The 16,316-nt window shown below is 48.6% G+C and overlaps 1 protein-coding gene across 1 annotated transcript in view; it reads right to left on the reverse strand.

Moving 5' to 3' along the window:
• Positions 1 to 16,316, reverse strand: part of FSTL1 (follistatin like 1) — a 53,986-nt gene that overhangs the window by 7,348 nt on the left and 30,322 nt on the right. Inside the window, exons 2-5 of the mRNA XM_005420648.3 lie at positions 6,438 to 6,553; positions 5,073 to 5,202; positions 3,361 to 3,393; positions 1,669 to 1,799 (exon numbers count right to left, since the gene is read on the reverse strand). Coding sequence (XP_005420705.2) covers positions 1,669 to 1,799; positions 3,361 to 3,393; positions 5,073 to 5,202; positions 6,438 to 6,553 — 410 coding nt within the window. The remainder of the gene's footprint in view (positions 1 to 1,668; positions 1,800 to 3,360; positions 3,394 to 5,072; positions 5,203 to 6,437; positions 6,554 to 16,316) is intronic.

Below are 16,316 nucleotides of genomic sequence, written 5' to 3' on the forward strand. Positions count from 1 at the left end.
AAAATTCCTCCAGTGACAGCAGATACCCGTTGCTGACACAAATTTCACTGTGTTTGAAGTCATTTAGTTTGCTTTGCCTTGATTTGTCCCAAGTTGTTCCAAACTCTGAATTCTGCTTTAAAAATGTTTCAAAGCTTAAAGAATAAGGTAGTTGAAAAGGTGGATTACCACTTGATAGAGAATTACAGAATCATTAAGGTTGGAAAAGACCTCCAAGATCATCAACCTTTGATTGAACACCACCTTATCAACTAAACCACAGCAGCAAGTGCCACATCCAGTTGTTTCTTGAACCCTTCCAGGGATGGTGACTCCACCACCTCCCTTGGCAGCCACTGTTTCCCCAGCCTGTAGTTCTGCCTGGGATTGTTGTGACCCAAATGCAGGACCTGACCTTACTGAACCTCGTACTGTTGACCTTGGCCATAGAAATTCTCCCTTTGGTAGAAGCAGAGGTATTTCTTTGCCATAGGATCTCTCACCCAGTGGCTGGGATCAGTGCTCTAGAAAAAGTGGGACACTGAAGAGAACGTGAGGCTGCCTGCCTCTGAGCTCAGCCTCAGGATATCACCAGCACGCTGACAGGTGTGGGGACAGTGGGTGTGAACGGCTTGTGTGGTGACAGTGGAACAAGCCTGTGGCTGGCTCATGCATTTCAACAAAGCCCATGACCTGGGGAGACCCTGCAAAAGTGGCTGGGGACAGCACATTTGCAGGCAGAGGGACTAACACAGGACACTGCTCCTTTTGGGTGCTGGCAGGCACTGACAGGAGTGCCCAGGGCAGTGGATTTCCACAGACAGAGCAGCATTAAAGGCTGCAAATGTGAGGATGCTCTGTGGGGACCAGCTCCACTGTCTCACCAGGGGGTGCCATTGCCATGGCAAATTTGCTTACAGTGCTAACTCCTGTCAGGCACCATTAATCTCTGGCTGTCAACAGCTCATGATTTAAATGCTCTCCCCTCTTCCCCACCTGCTCCTCCAGCTCCATCCTGAATGCTTTGAAGTCTCTGTCAGGAGCCAGGCGTGAGGGGGAGGGACACAGCAGTGCATGTGGCAGGAGCATGGGAGAAGCTTGGGATCTGCTGGTTACAGAAGGGGGTGCAGATAGGCTGAGGGACAGACTGACAGGGAGGAGGGAGAAACAGGATTATTGCAAGGCCCAAGATGCAAGTGGCTTTCACTCTGCAGAGTATTAGGGAACTGCCAGCTCTCAGCCACAACTGGGACATATTCCTTGAAACCCCCAAGTGTCCCTTATACCCATCTCAGCATGGCCTTGGGACTATCTAGACCAAAGGATCAGCGGCCCCTGCCACAGCTTCCTGCATTTCCAGCACTTTCACTTCTTTTCCTCTGGCATTTTACCCGAGATTAGTTCTCTACTCTGCTACAGGCACATGTGGCTTGCCCTCTTCCTTTTCCCCAGGGCAGGTCAGACACCAGGAGACAGAGATGCTCCACATCTGGTTGTCACAAGCTGTGTCAGTGTCTCAGTCAGTGGCTGCTGCAGGCAGCCCGTAACACATCAGGCTGTAGGACTTATCAGATCCCTCTGGTCCCCAGCTCCACAGGCAGCCTTTCAGCTGGGGGGCACAGCAGCTGTTATGCAGTGGCAAGGCAAGAAATGTTGTCTGGGCTTTGAGGCAGGTGCTGCTCTACTTGCCTTGAAATATTTGTCCAGGACTTCACTGTAGTTACTGCCCTTGGAGAACCACCCATCTGGGATAATCTCAGCTTCCAGCCACTGGATCACCCGGCGACGAAGCTCATCCCTGTCTGACTGGTAGCAGACAACTGTGATGGGAGACAGTGCAGGAGAAGGAAAAACAAGAGTGAGAGAAATCAAGCTGGCAGGGAGATCACAAAGAGAGGACTGGAAATAAAAGCCAGCCAGCTTGCCCTGATGGCAGCTTGCAGCCCCTCGGTCAGGTCCTTGGAGTTACATCACTGCCAGATCCAAGCAGATATGACATGTGCTGAATAGTGGATGGGCTGTTGGTGACACCATGTGGCACGGCTGGAAAACAGCACTCCTGCCAAAGCTCTTCCTTCCTGTTCCTGAAGTTTGTGGAAGAACAACCCGGAGCTGACTCATCTTGGTGTGAAGAGTCCCACACTGAGGGAGGAAGGTAACTGACAATGTCCCCCGGCTTCCCGACACTGCGTAGAATTGTCATTCACCTGTCAACCCTAAAATACCAAAACCTCTATCCTCTGCAAGGGGGAAGACTAGGCTGAGCAAGCCTTTCTACTACTCTGTCTCCAAGACTTGAATTTTAGGGCCTACTCTCTCAGGAAATACTGTTTCTTCAAAGCCCTGGTTTGTCCACTCTGACTGGAAATGAGAGGGGGTCAGGTTGGGCTTGTTCACTCACAATGCTTGCCAGTGTCACAGGTTTCTTCAGGGCAGTTACTAGCACACTTTGTGTGCTAGTACAAACCATGCATTTAGAAACAAAACTGAAAGCCTAGCTGGGAATTGTCACACCTGCCCAGTGGTCAGTGAAGCCAGAAAAGTAATCAGTGTGCATTCACGTCACTTAAATATACTAAAGATCTTCTGAATCCAGTGACTACTATCACAAACAGATGGAGAGATGAAAAAAAATCATCTCTGTAGGGATTCTGCACGTTTAATTTTGTACTTCTTTAAAACTGCTTTAGGGTGGTGGCTGCGCTCTGACATGGTCCTTCCTCTTTAGTTTGTATGAGGCTTTGCTCTCATCTGTCCTAGGAAGTTAAAGTTGATGATTATACAGCTCCAGTACTTAGAGGTCATGTATAGGAAAAGGCTCTCCTAGTGACAAGCCATGGCCCTAAAATCCAGTGTTAAGTACACATGGCAAGACATAAGGGGAGAAACCAAGCACAGGGAATCAAAGAGACTTAAAATTTAGGTAGTCGTAGAATCATTTAGGTTAGAAGAGACTCAAGATCATCTTGTTGGCTGATAGTAGAGGCAGTTCAGCTGTACCTCCTGACTCTCTGCCTCTGCACCCATAGGTTCATCACTCCTAAAGCGAAGTTCCTTTTGAAAGAGTGCTCCATCCCTCAGTCTGGGTGATGAACACAGTTTGAGTCCCTGGGGGCAAACTGGGTTTCACTGCACCTTGTCTATGCTGAGTCCCCGAGACATCGCAGCACAGTGAAAAGCCCAGGAGATGTATGAGCTCTGAAAGGTTACCCAAGAGTAAAGAGTGGGGCAATCACATTTCAGCTGATTTATCAACTCAGACTCTTCTACAGCCCATGCAGGATATGACTTTTACACAGAGCTCTGCACTCCCCCGGCACTCCCTCTGCCCGTCTCCCAGAGCATACAGAGGCTTCAGCCAAACAGGACACAGCTTCTTACCTGGACTTGCAGCTGGATTCTCAGACTTCTTCTCTGTTAATGGAAAGAGAGAAGACGACATTTCTGATGCAGTGTGAAGCAATATAAATTTCTTCCTACCATGGTAAAAGCAGAGGAACCTGGGAGTCTTTGGATATATGAGGGCCACATACATGATTGAGGGGCTGGAATCCCCTGGACCATGAGGAGGTACTGAGGACAGTTTAGACTGAAGAATTGAAGGCTCAGGGACAATCTCATCAATGTTTATAAATCTGATGGAAGGAAATGAGAAGACTGCACCAGACTTTTATCCATGGTATTCAGTGACAGGGCAAGAGAGAGTGAGCACACATTTAAACACATGAAACTCTGTCTGAACACAAGAAAACCATGCAGCTGGTATGTGTGTGAGTTAAACAGCCCCACTGATGAGGCAAAATCCTTGCTCCTAAAGTTATTGAGGTTCCTTAGGAACATGGATGATAGTATTGGTTTTAGGAGTTTATCCTCAGAGCATGACTCTTCCTGAGCAGTTAAACTGAGACACTTACCTGGCTGAATCCAAAAGCTTAGAGTGAGGCAGCAGGAGCAAAAGGTTGCCCTGCTCTCCTGAGTGCCACACTCCCAGAAGCTTGGGGGGACAATAGCTCCAAGGTCCTGCCACAGTCAAGGTCTCAGGGCTCTGAGTGCACTAATGAGGGCCTTAATGACCCTGGTGGCCTCACCTAGATGGAGATCCAAACTCTCTAACCGTGAACCATAAGGCTCCATTTCATATCTGATTCCTCAACTCCTACCCCTTGCCTGTGATTATTATGTTGTAGCCATGCCTGTCTCCAGCTCTGTTCCAACCACTCTCTTCCATAGACTGTTGATCCAGGCTCTGACCTGGTGATTGTGTTCCCACCTTGATCTCAGCCCTGCTATATGGCAGGGACAGGGCCTGCAAGGGCCCCGTGGTGAGCAGAAGCATAGAGATAGGAAATGCCAAGTCATAGTGAATAGCTAGAAGCCCCTATTCTGCCTTTGGACCCCTGCTTATCTCTCTGTAACCCTATAGGTCACTTTCCCTTAACCCTTGCCATTGGACCATTTCTGATCCCCCTGTACCCTATATAAAGGGCTGGTTTAGCCTGGTTCTGGTAGAAGAGCTGTCACTGGAACCCTTCACAGAAGATTCAATTAAGACATCGCTGTGGAACTCTAAATTGCCTTCTCCTCTCTCTCCCTGTGTTTGCCTGCACCTAGCAAGCTGAGAGCTGAAATCACAATGAGCTGATAATCACTAAAGGGCTGATATCCCTTAAGCTTGCTAAGGTCACCTGCGGCTGAGAACTGCTTGGGAATGAGACAGTATGTCCCAAATAGGACTGCACTATCTGGACCCTGTGCAGCCTGCTGGAGACACACTGAACCCAGCAAGAGGCCGAATTAACGCTACAGACTGCATCACTATGAGCTTGCCTAGCTCTTGTCTGATTCTGGTTACCAGAGTCACCAGCCCTGACTTCACAACTTGATTTCAGGCCTACTTCATCACTGCTAGCTTGCCTGGTCATCTGGACTCTTGCTTGAATCTGGCTCCTGTTCAGAGGCTTGCCTTGTTTACCCCACTCAGCAACTGTGGGACAAGGTCTTGGCCAGTGAGGCCTCTGCCTTGCCTTGTTATCATGCTTCCCTTCCAGCTCTTTGTCCCTGAGAGTGTATCCAGCCCTCCTTGCCAGGGTTACCTTTGCAGTGGCCATCATAATCCACCTGGATCTTGGAGCCGGTGAGGCAGGCATCACGGTGCAGCTCACAGTGGTTCAAGTACGTCTTCCCATTGCTCCCACACACAGGCCTCTTGTGAGGTTTGCATTTCTGTGGGAGAGCCAGAGAACACAGCCTTTCACCTGCCTCCTTGGGACAGCTCAGTGAGTTCAACCATAGTCCAGCTCAGGAGAAGTCCTTGGCATAGTCCCCTTGGCCCTGTGTTTGGAACAGGCTAACTCACCCATCACTATCCTAGAAAAACCCACACAGGGAAGTCTGTGGGTGTGAGTTCAAAGGCCTCACTTCATCCCAGTTTCTACCACCACTACCAGCATGACAGGAGTCTTTCTGAGAGCAGACCTCTGCAGAGAAATCAGTGTTCAGCATAAATATGGAGCATAATCCTGCAACTGCTGCTCCATGTGCTGTGGCCATGCCTGCCCAGAGGTGTTTCTGTGCCTCTGGTCTCTGCACCTGCACTTGCTTGGCTCCATTGCATCTTTCTGCAGACTCTGCTCCACCCTTCTGCAACCAAATGGCAGAATAAGCCATCAGCCATGAACAAACAGCACAGCCCACAGCAAAGGGAGAGTTCACCAGTGCCACTGTTCAGGCTATGAGCTTCTCTCTTCTGTCCCTTTTGGTCTGGCGAAGCCTACCCATAGTGACAGACTCTCTTCCTACTAACAGAGCATTTCACTCTCCAGTGCCCAGGCTGGTCATGCCAGAGCTGCAAGCTCTGAGGGAAGGGGGGAACAAAGGGCCACATGGCCATTCCCAGGAGCCAGGCAGAAATGTTTTGAAGGCATGGAGCAGAGCACAGTAGGGAGACATTGTGTCCCTACAGCTGGGAACGACTCTTCTAATCATCTCTGACTCCCTGCTGGATAAAGCTATTCATCCTTACAGCACTTAGCACAATTATTTCCATTTTACAAAAGCTGATTTTTAGTAGGGTGCTTGTAACCTCCTCAAACCAGGCGCCAGTGAGGGCAGGCTGTCTTGGAGCTCACAGACCACTCCCCAGAGTGCCCTTCAAAGCCAGCTGCACATCCATACCCCCCTGGGCTTTCCCAACAAAAGTCTCCTGTGCGTGTAAAGACCCTAGGCAGTCCTGCAAGCAGCACAGCTGTGAGTCCCAGACTATATCTACCCTGCAGGGCTCTTCCCCCACACAACTCTGGAAACAGTCCTGCTGCTTGTAGAGCTGCTGTGACTTTGCAGCTGCTTCAAAACAGCCATAGCCTTATTCCATCATGGGATCCTTCCAGTGATAGAAACCCATCTGGGGGGTGATGGTGGTGCCACCTGTCCCAGACACAGAACCTGTGCTGCTCCCATACCTCAATGCAGAGGCAGGTTGGCTCTCCCTTCTCTGTCACTGCACACTCACGCCCAGCTCCACAGAAAACATTGGCACAGATCTTAGATTTGCTCCTTGGCTCTTCCTGCAAGATACAAAGTCAGAGACACAAAATACATCATTACCCAGAAGAGTAACAACACAGTTAAAAAAATAGCACATTTAACTGGTATCAGGACCAAAAAGGTACCACGGTGTTAAGGTGGGGGTGACAGAACAAGAGAGACATGACTTCAGTAGATGGACAGCTCAGACAATAAGAAGCAGCAGACACAAGAACAAGGGCTACAGTCCCAAGAATACAGGGTTTCCTTCAGGTCATTCCTGGAAAATCACCTGGGAGAAGTGGAGCAAACATGAGCAAGAGGAAGTCTAGCATGAATGGCAAGAATAATTTGCTCATGTCGATGACTGCTGTCTTTAAAATTTCTTTTCACAGAGGGTAGGGAGCAGAAATGTCTTTGCTTGAGACACTTAGGAAGAAGGTGAACATATCCCTAGAGAAAGGTACAACACAAACTGGCAGAAGAAATTGCCATCAGGCACCAGATAATGTCCCTGTCACAAAAAACTGACCCATTATCTTGCTTTCACTAGTCAAGATCAAACACTTTAGAGGAAGAACACTGTCATGGGTGAGATAATTATCCAGTAATCCTCCCGTAATGAAAATTCCTTCCTGGTTCCTGACAGCCTGCAGTTGACTTATGTCCTGCAGCACAATTTATATGCTTTACAGTTCTCTCCTGGCCAAAGTCATCAAAAGTATTGTTGTTCACATAACTGTCAAATATTTTCTTTTTTTTTTTTCTTGATGTCCCACAGCATTCCTAAACTGGTGACACCTAGTGTGGAATATTTCCATAGTTTAATCATGGTTTTGATGCAACTACCACTTGTTTTTATCCATTTAATGCCTTTTTTAATAGACTTTTAAAAGAGAAGATAGTTCCAGGGTTCAGACTTTGAAGAGCCTGGCTTAATTCCCTGCTTTGTCATTAATTTCCTTTGTGACTCTCATTTCACCTAACATTTTCCACCTGTATGTTGAGTATCTGGTTTATGCCAGCCAACTAGCTTCTGCAACAGTTTTGCATCAGAAAGAAGATTGAGGAATGAAAAATAATCAGTGAGATAAGTCAATCGCATCTGCTGTGTTTCTTCCCTCTAATACAAAAATGTTTTTTCACCTTCTCATCAGAGTATTATTCTTATACTCTGCTCATTTGTGGCATCTTTGTACCTCCATCACTTACTTTTGAAAATAGGTGATGAAAAAGGAACAGAATTTGTCAGAAGAGCAAGCATTAGTGACAAATGCTGAACACATTTTTTTCCTCCTGTTTCTTCTTTATTCTAGATTTTTGTTTGTTTTGCTTTTAAACCACAATTTCACAGAGAGATTCTGTCTTTACTGAACAGCCCACAGAGACAGCTAGATCATTTTCTGAATAACCTTGCCCTGGTCTTCAGAATAGTTTGTTTGCTGGCCTACTGCACAATTCATCAAACCTGAGAAGGTCTTTTCAAAGCACTGCAGGAATCCCTCCAGGTTCACATAGTGACAAACATCTTTTGGATTCTCTGCAGGCGTTCCTATTTTGCTGCTTATTCTGTCAAATACAGTGTTTGGACATGCCAGTCTTAGCTGAGAAATGTATTCCATGTCCCAGGCCTGCTCTCCCCATGAAGACAGCGTTACCTCCTTGTGCCTTTTCATCTCCTTTCACATATTGTTTCTGAGCTACAAGTGACAGACTATCCCTTCTACTGCATCCAGATCTCTCCAGTCACCTTCCAGGGGAAGGCTGGGGTAGGATGGAACAATGGGAGTGCTTTCACTGCACAAAGCAACCTCATGCAGCTCAGGGCAGGGAAGGAAGAATAGCTCATTTTGCAAAATGTACGAAGAAAAACAATGCACAAATTGCCCAAGGCTGGAGTCTGACTTTGGGCACTCACACACCTAAAATGCAATGTAGCTACCAAAGTGTTGATCCATTTAAGGGGTTTTGAGCAACTTGTAAATCCCTTCAAGCAGTGAAAGAGAGAAAAAAACAGCTGGGCACAGCTTCGAATGGCCACCCAGTGAGGTCTGTAATCCAGGTGCCTGCAATAGATGGCAGTACTCTGCTTCTCCCTTGGACAGGCGGGACTGCCAGCAGCCACCTCACACCCATGCCCACCAGTGCCAAACCTGGCTTTTCATTCCTGGCTGGGACTTAGGGCACTGCTACAATGCAGCTGGCCTCAACAAGCATCTGCAGTGCCCAAGCTCAGATTGCAGAACTCCTCTTCCCAAGGGAGCTCACTTGGAAACCCAGTCTCCAATGTGGCCATCCACAGCTCCCTCCCTGGTAGTGCTAAAGCCCAGGACCATCCCACAGCTCTTCCATTGGAACCTGGGATGGGGATGGTGGCAGGATGATATTACCAGAACAGCTTCTGAAGACACCCTTCCACCTGCCAGGCTAGAAGGCCACCATTATTCTGATTTTTCTTATTAATCAAAGCAACACAATTTTCTGGTTGCTTCTTCTTATTACCTTAAGTTGCCCTAGGCTGGCAGGGGGTTGGGGCTGATTGCCACATTCCAGCATGGCTTTCTCCACCTCAGGATTCAGCCAGAGGAAGAAATGAAGCAAGCTGCTCTGCCTGCCTGCCCTCTCACTCTGGCACAGGGTTTCTCAAACCCAGCTGTGGCATACCACAGGGCAGGAGCTCTTTCTAGCAGTTCCTGGCTGCCTTCCCAGCAAATGTGGGAGTCTCCTGTGCACAACTGACAGTGTAACAGGGACAGAGGTGGATGATTGGATGAGTACAGTGGGGGTCTGTGAATGAGGCTTTATAATCTCCTGATTCTCTGGTGATCTCCCAGAATCTACCAGCCAAACTGGTTTCTTGTAAAAGATACTCTGATCTTACCTTGGATCTTGTCATGTTTGCTTTTTATAAAGCTTCACCCACTGGAGTGAGTGAGGCAGCTGCCACTTTAATATTAAATAGCCATCCTTGCACCTGCCTTGTAAAAGCTTGAAAATATAAACCACAAATTTTTAAAATTTAAATTTTAAAAAAGGACTCCACAGTGTTGCAACATCATTGCCCTTAAATTAATTAATATCAGGATTTGCTGGGATCACAGCTTTTACACTGCTTTGACTCTGAGAGCTGCCACTGCTTTTTTTGTCATCCTGTGCTCGGGAAGTGTCACCCGTTCCAGTCCACAGCGCGCTCGGGCAGGTGGAAGGGAAAGGGCAGAGAGTTGTTATTAATTGCTGCACGGTGGCATTTCCACTGCAAGCCTTGGCAAGGCACTTCCTCTCTTCTGCCTCGAGTGAGGTGCCCAAGCTCTCTCTCTCTCCTTTACATACTCCTCTGCTGCCCAGAGAGCAAGTGGGAAGGTGTAAAAGCAGCCAGATGAAGCCAGGGCAGGAGCATCTGTGCCTTTGGAATGTCTGCCACAGCACAGGGGCACTCTGACTCTTCACCCTGCAGGGGCATGACCTTCCCAGCCATCTTCTCTGGCAAGGACCATGAAGAAGGCTGTTCTCAACAGCTCAAGGGCCAGAAGTTCAGGGCAGCTGGGTAGCGTCATGTGTGCATAGCCCAGCTTGTCTACTGAATGGGGATGGGAATGCACAATGCTTTTGGAGGGCTGGGAAGTGTAACCCTGTGGATGAAGGTTTGTGCATGTTAACAGGCAAACACTAAGCAGAAGACCTGAGCTGACAGTGCAGAGAGTCACATGCAATGCCTCTGCCTCAGCTGTTGTCTCCTGACGAGCAAGGAGGAAAAAGACATTTCCAAGGCACCCGCAGGCGAAAGCCAGAGGCAATGCCAGTGGTGAAGGATCACCATGGCAACCAGCAATGCAGGGCCTCAAGGTGGAGAGCTAAAATTAGGAAATTAGGCAGTGGAAAGGGTTGTTTCTCATCTCTGGCAGCATCTGGTGCTGAGAAGTTGGACCCCCAACACAGAGTAAGCACAGACATCCGGAGCATTTCCGAGTCCCTGCCTGCGCCCGGCTGTCCAGGACCGAGTGTGACTTGACACACCAAGGCAGTGCCAAGTCTGCACAGGATCCCAAGGTACTGCCAGGTGCTGTGCCTGCTCTGCACTGGTGGGACTGCATGGAAACAGTGCAGTGTCTGCAGTGAGATACGAGTGATTGTACACATGACAGAAAAGAGATATCACGGCTCCTTGGCTTTGCAAGGGAGCTGCCTGCTGCAGCCCTCCCTTGGCTGCCTCCTGCCCCGGCCCCTACTGAGCCATGACTGTCTGGTGTCCCTTGGTGGAAATTGGGACTTTCCCAACCAGCCTGTGAAAGTTGAAACCACGAACAATTCAATGACAAAACACCTCTGTAAGGAAGAACAAGCTTCCACCTGCAGAGAAGAGCTGTGCATGCAGCTCCATGTCCACAGTGCCCTACTGCCCGAAGAGAGCAGCAGGGATTACTGCCATTACACACATTATGGAAAACAAGCAGAAAGACTAGATGGGGAGTTAATATGCTTCACAACAACCCTTCATACTGGCTTGTTTTCTGCATATCTTTCCACATAAGATCTCCTCTTTGAGACCTCAAAAATCTTTTTCTCAGCAGCCTGTACTGCATTGGACCTACTGTCCTGCTCCTATTGATACAAGTAATAACCTTTTCTGGGATCAGCAGTGAGGGCAGGTCTTTTCTTCCTTTGGCATCACTTTCTGGAAATACATAAATTACTTGACCCTCACATAATGCTCCATGCTGTTTGCTGTAAAATCAAGGTTTTGTGGTTTTGCCTTGCGTGATGTGCATGGAAATCAACGTGCTCTAAAGCTGGAGCACTGAAAACTCCTATGGGAGGCAATCCCATGTATTATACAAACTTGAGTATTACACAGAGAAGGCAAAACTAAAGGGCACCAAAATGATGTCTGGGATTGCAAGACATGCACACATTCTCAAGCCTCAGGGAAGGCAGCAGCAAAAGCTGGCTGCAAGTTTTCAGATATAATCAGTACAATTCACAGTAAACTCCCCTCCATGCAGCAAAGAGAAATAAGCTGTGGAGCTACATATTTCTGCCAGTCTCCCTACATCTTCACATCCACATCCCTTTTGCCTGTTCCCAGCCACAACTAACAGGGGAGCAGGGATGTAAGGGATCTCTGAACATGCCAAGGTGCTACCCATAAACTGCATAGCCTGTATAATTTCTAAACCAACTCAACATCCAGCCATGAAATCTAGCGCCTTGTCTAGCTGTTGTCTTGGCAATGTTTGCTTCTGAACGCAGAAAGATTTGGAAACACAAGGCAGTAGGTTAATGATGCAGAAAGCTGAGATAAACTATGTCTCCTGACTCCCAAACTTCCCTCCTCTCCTGTTGTGGAGCTGGGAGGGAGAAGCATTGTGCTGCAACATTCAAAAAGACATGGCTGGGCAGCAGAGCAGCTCAGGGGGAGCCAGAAAAAATTAGCAACTCCTGTATAGTGATGGCACTGAGAAAGCATTTGGCTTATGCGTTTCATCCCATTACCCAAGTGATTCCCCAGTTCTTTCAGCAGCAGTGTCCTCCTGCAGAGGTCCAGGGAGACCAGATCCCATGTTCACTGAGGGCATGAAGGGGCAGCCAGCTTGTCACCTCTGGTCATTTGTACAGCTGGCTCTGGCAGCATGTTTGCCCTGTTGTTCTAGTTTGCAACTAACAAGCAAAGCACTTGTTCCTCCCTGCAAACCTGACCCAATTCCTGTGGCAGCTCCCTGGATCCACTAACACTCTGGTGTGATGGGGCAGAAATTTGGCAGCAGCATAAATGGAGCAGATTAGCGTGAAACAAGCAGGCACCCCTGACATTGGGTTTGCCATAAACAGATAGGTAAGGTGACCATTACAGTTTTCCTTCCTTTGGGCTACTGCCCCAGGCTGGAAGAAAATCCACACAAATGATCTTAAATTCTTACTTGGAAGGCTTGAGTTTCATTTAGCAAAAATAAGATGATGATAAGCCCAGCAAGTGGGGATTGAATCACCCTATTCCCAGTTCAGCTCTCCAAAAAAAACCAGACATCATCAGGACAATCCCAGGACATCATCGCTATTGGAATGGTACAGTAGGCTGTGGAATAACACATACTCTACTTTGGAATGAAACCTCCTGCCAGACGTTGCTGTACACACTGGTGCAGGGTCATCTCTTGCATGCTTCTTCTGGCCTGGTGTTATCTGGACTCAAAGTGGCACTTTCTGGAACCCCTCCCTCCCCTGCTGCAGGAGTTCCACACCTGTCTCTGGAAGGCACATGGTGCATGTCCTGCTGCTCACACCAGCAAAGGCATTGCTAGGCAGCTGGAAAGGCTCAAAACCAGGCCATCCCTGAGCTAGGTAGTCAAAAAAGAAGAGATGTTTGTCAGGCAAAGTCTGGACCAGGGCTGGATTCCCCAAGGGAGTGTGACCAGTTGCATTTGACAATGTTCCCTCAACATTCCCAATGCTAACAATATCCTATTTGAAGGGTATCAGTATGGAGTCCGTGCTGGATGCCGAGGGGTCCAGTGCAATTTAAACTGCAGGATTCCCCCCTCCCCCAATTCCTAAAGCCATCCTGTGAGCGGCAGAACTAATGAAGGCCAGTTTCCAACAGCTCTCTCTGCACGGCCTGTCTGTCAGCCAGTTCCAGGGCAGCTCATGGACTCCTTCCTCAGGGGAGGTCTTCACAGGCCCCTCTCATTAAGGCAGTCACCTAGAGTCACAAAACCAGCTGGATCCCATTATCTCGGAGGCCTCCACCGCTTTATCAGCTGTGCCGGAAACAGGCCCATGGATTCAAGGCTCACTGGAGGCCAGAGACAGGCAGGCAGACGCAGACAGCCTGCTGACATTGCTTTGCTTCCTTAGGGAACCTGGCAGAAATTCCTTTGCAGAGCCCCACACAACACTTCTCTGGCTCAGCCTCTCCTCTTGACAGACTCAACGTCACTGCTGCTTGCAGTCCTGAGGACAGATCCTCACTCCAGCCCCCTGCCATGAATCCAGGCCCCCTGCTGTCTCCCGGCCACTGACCCTTGTGCTTCCCCTACCACATTTTCTTTGTGTTGGAGGACAGATCCCATCTCACTTCTGCCCCCTCAGAGCTTCCATCACTAGGGTATTTCAGCCAGCTTCAATCAAGTGCTGTGAACAGAGATCTAGATACAGTGTCAGAAGCTACTGCACTCCCTGTGGGATGCCTGTCATGGAGGAGCATGTGCCCCAATCCACCAATACACACACCTAGACATCAGCCAACCCCTCTTCCCAATGCTTTGCTCCTATCTCTTTCTATTCTCAACTGACATCTAGGACTGGCTCTCTTAAACCATCAAGTGCAATCCCTTAAAGGCTTTTGAATGCTTGTGAGATGAATATTTAATGGCAGCTGACTTTGCTCATGGGAAACAAGCCAGACCATACATCTCTGCACATGCTGGGAATCAGGGCGTGTTCCCAGAAAATCTGGATGCAGAGAAAAGAAGGCAATAGAGGAAAGGAACTGCAACTCCCAGAGCTCATAGGAGGTTCCCTCTCTGCAAACCCATACCTCACCCATTTGTGTGAGACCCTCCCTGACTTGCTGGCTGCTCAGTCCAGGATCCACGGATCAGATGTGTGCATCATATGTGCATTGAGCAGGAGAGTGGCTGAGGCTCTGAGTGACCTCTGTGATAAAGGGGGCTCATCAGGTCAGTGACCTTTACATGAGGCCATGGAAAAACAACATGGCTTGTGAAAACCTGCTTGTGAGAATTCATCCATGACTCTGTCAGGGAAATGGACATGAAGATGTCTGATGCTTGTACTGCTACTAAAAAAGCCTGCCTGGGCAGAATTGCCCTGCAGACACTAGCAGGATGGATACAGAGCTCTACCTCCCCACTGAGCCCTGTGGAGACATGGCCTGGACCGCTGGCAGGGGCAGCAGCCCTCACACACTAGCCATGGCTTTCTCATATCCCACAGAGAGCAAGCAGAAGTTGGTGCCTGCACAGAAAGGGAAGCAAGAACTGGGAAGAAGGAGGATTTTCTCCCTACAACCTAATCAAGAGCAAAAAGGCATCTGCCAAACAGCTGATGTGTCTTACAGCGTGATGCTGCTGAAACAGTTCCGGAGCCAGGCACACCTCTCGGGGACTCCGCTGCACAAGGACTCTGTTTTCCCTTTTAAGCTGGAAGGAATGTCTGTGCTCTGGCCCCCACAGCCTCATATTTTCCACCACAAGGCAATGACCAGTGAGGCCCCATTAGGGGAACAATGACATGAGAGTCTGGGGAAGAGGAAATCGCTCCTGCAAACAAGTCTGGAAAATGGCTGCTATAAGGAAGGGCGCTTGCATCTGGCAGCACTCTCCCTCCTGCAGCCTCTCTGCTGCTCAGGCAAAAACACTCCTCATACTCACAGCTTCCAAAGTGTCATGGCCCAAAGCTGCACTTCTCTCAGCACTATTCCCTCCATCTATCCCTACAGCACCTCTGGAAGAAGGAATTTGATTCCCTTCTCCTGCATCATGTGGTGAAATTGCCAGCTTTTCCACAACCACCAGGACCTTTCTTACGAGTGTTGGTCCCAGCAAGGCATGGAGGCAGGAGTTCAGAGTGTGACTGATTTGTGCCTACCAAACGAGCTGAAGAGGCTTCAGCTGTAAGCAGGGCAGAATCAGGCCCACAGGAGGAGTGGATGTGATGCTCTGCTGCACCATGGTTCTCAGAGGGAGGAATCAAGTTAATCACTTCATATTTGGATAGAAAAATAACCCTCACACACAGGGAAGCATCTCAGTGCACGTGAAAGGTTCTAAGTGAAGTTAGTCCCTGTTGAAGATTGCATGCAAGATGTTTTCCATTACCATCTGTATGGCTGATTACCTTGTCAAGTGAGCAGTTTGCCTTATCTCTCTCTTTGAATGACCACATTCACACCTTCCTCGGGAGGGGACCTCCGCTGATAACAGACTGTTGAATATCGGTGCATGACTGATAAGAACTGTAACATCCCATTGTGAGATGCTCCGCCCAGAAGGAGGAGCCAAGCACTACTACCCCATATACTCCGAGATTCTGAAATTGCAGTTTCAGTTTTTTCTCCACGAGATTCCCCAGAAGAACAGCAGCTACCTTTTCCTCCTAGATCTTCAGAAGAAGACTACATCCTTCTCTACAGAACCCCCTGCTCCAACAGAACCACACCTGATACTTCAGAGGACTGCAGCCACATTTTCAATCGGACTGCCACCAACACCCTGACCAACAGGGTGTCAAGTTGAGTTCTGACTCTGTCAGTGTTGTTCCAGTAGACTGTATTGTTTATTTTATTCTTTTTTTTTCTTCCCTATTAAAGAACTGTTATTGCCTGCTCCCATATCTTTGCCTGAGAGCCCTTTAATTTAAAATTGTAGCAATTCGGAAGAGTGGGGAAGGTTTACATTCTCAATTTCAGGGAAGGCTCCTGCCTTCCTTAGCAGACCCCTGTCTTTCCAAACCAAGACAGTCCCACAGGGCCCTAGGGATGAGATTGGTGTCATCCTCTCATGTGACAAGAATGGAAAGGCCCAAGGTGCAAGACTTGCTCAAGAATGACCAGAAGACAGGAGCTCAGTTCTCTCTGCTCTCTGGTCAGAAGCCAGGACCACTTCACTGAGTGATGCACTGTCAGAATTCAGGACATCCCTCTGGCTGTCCTGGATTGCCAGGATCTCTGCCAGGGGCCTCAGAGACCCTGGCACAGAGCCCAAGACATCTGTGACTTTGATTGTGACCCATGGAAAAAGTTACCAACCTTATATGAGTATCTGCAAGCCACGAAAGTATACGCAGAATACGAATTAGTT

This window comes from Geospiza fortis, unplaced genomic scaffold (assembly GCF_000277835.1).
Source record: "Geospiza fortis unplaced genomic scaffold, GeoFor_1.0 scaffold1, whole genome shotgun sequence".
Lineage (NCBI taxonomy): Eukaryota > Metazoa > Chordata > Aves > Passeriformes > Thraupidae > Geospiza > Geospiza fortis.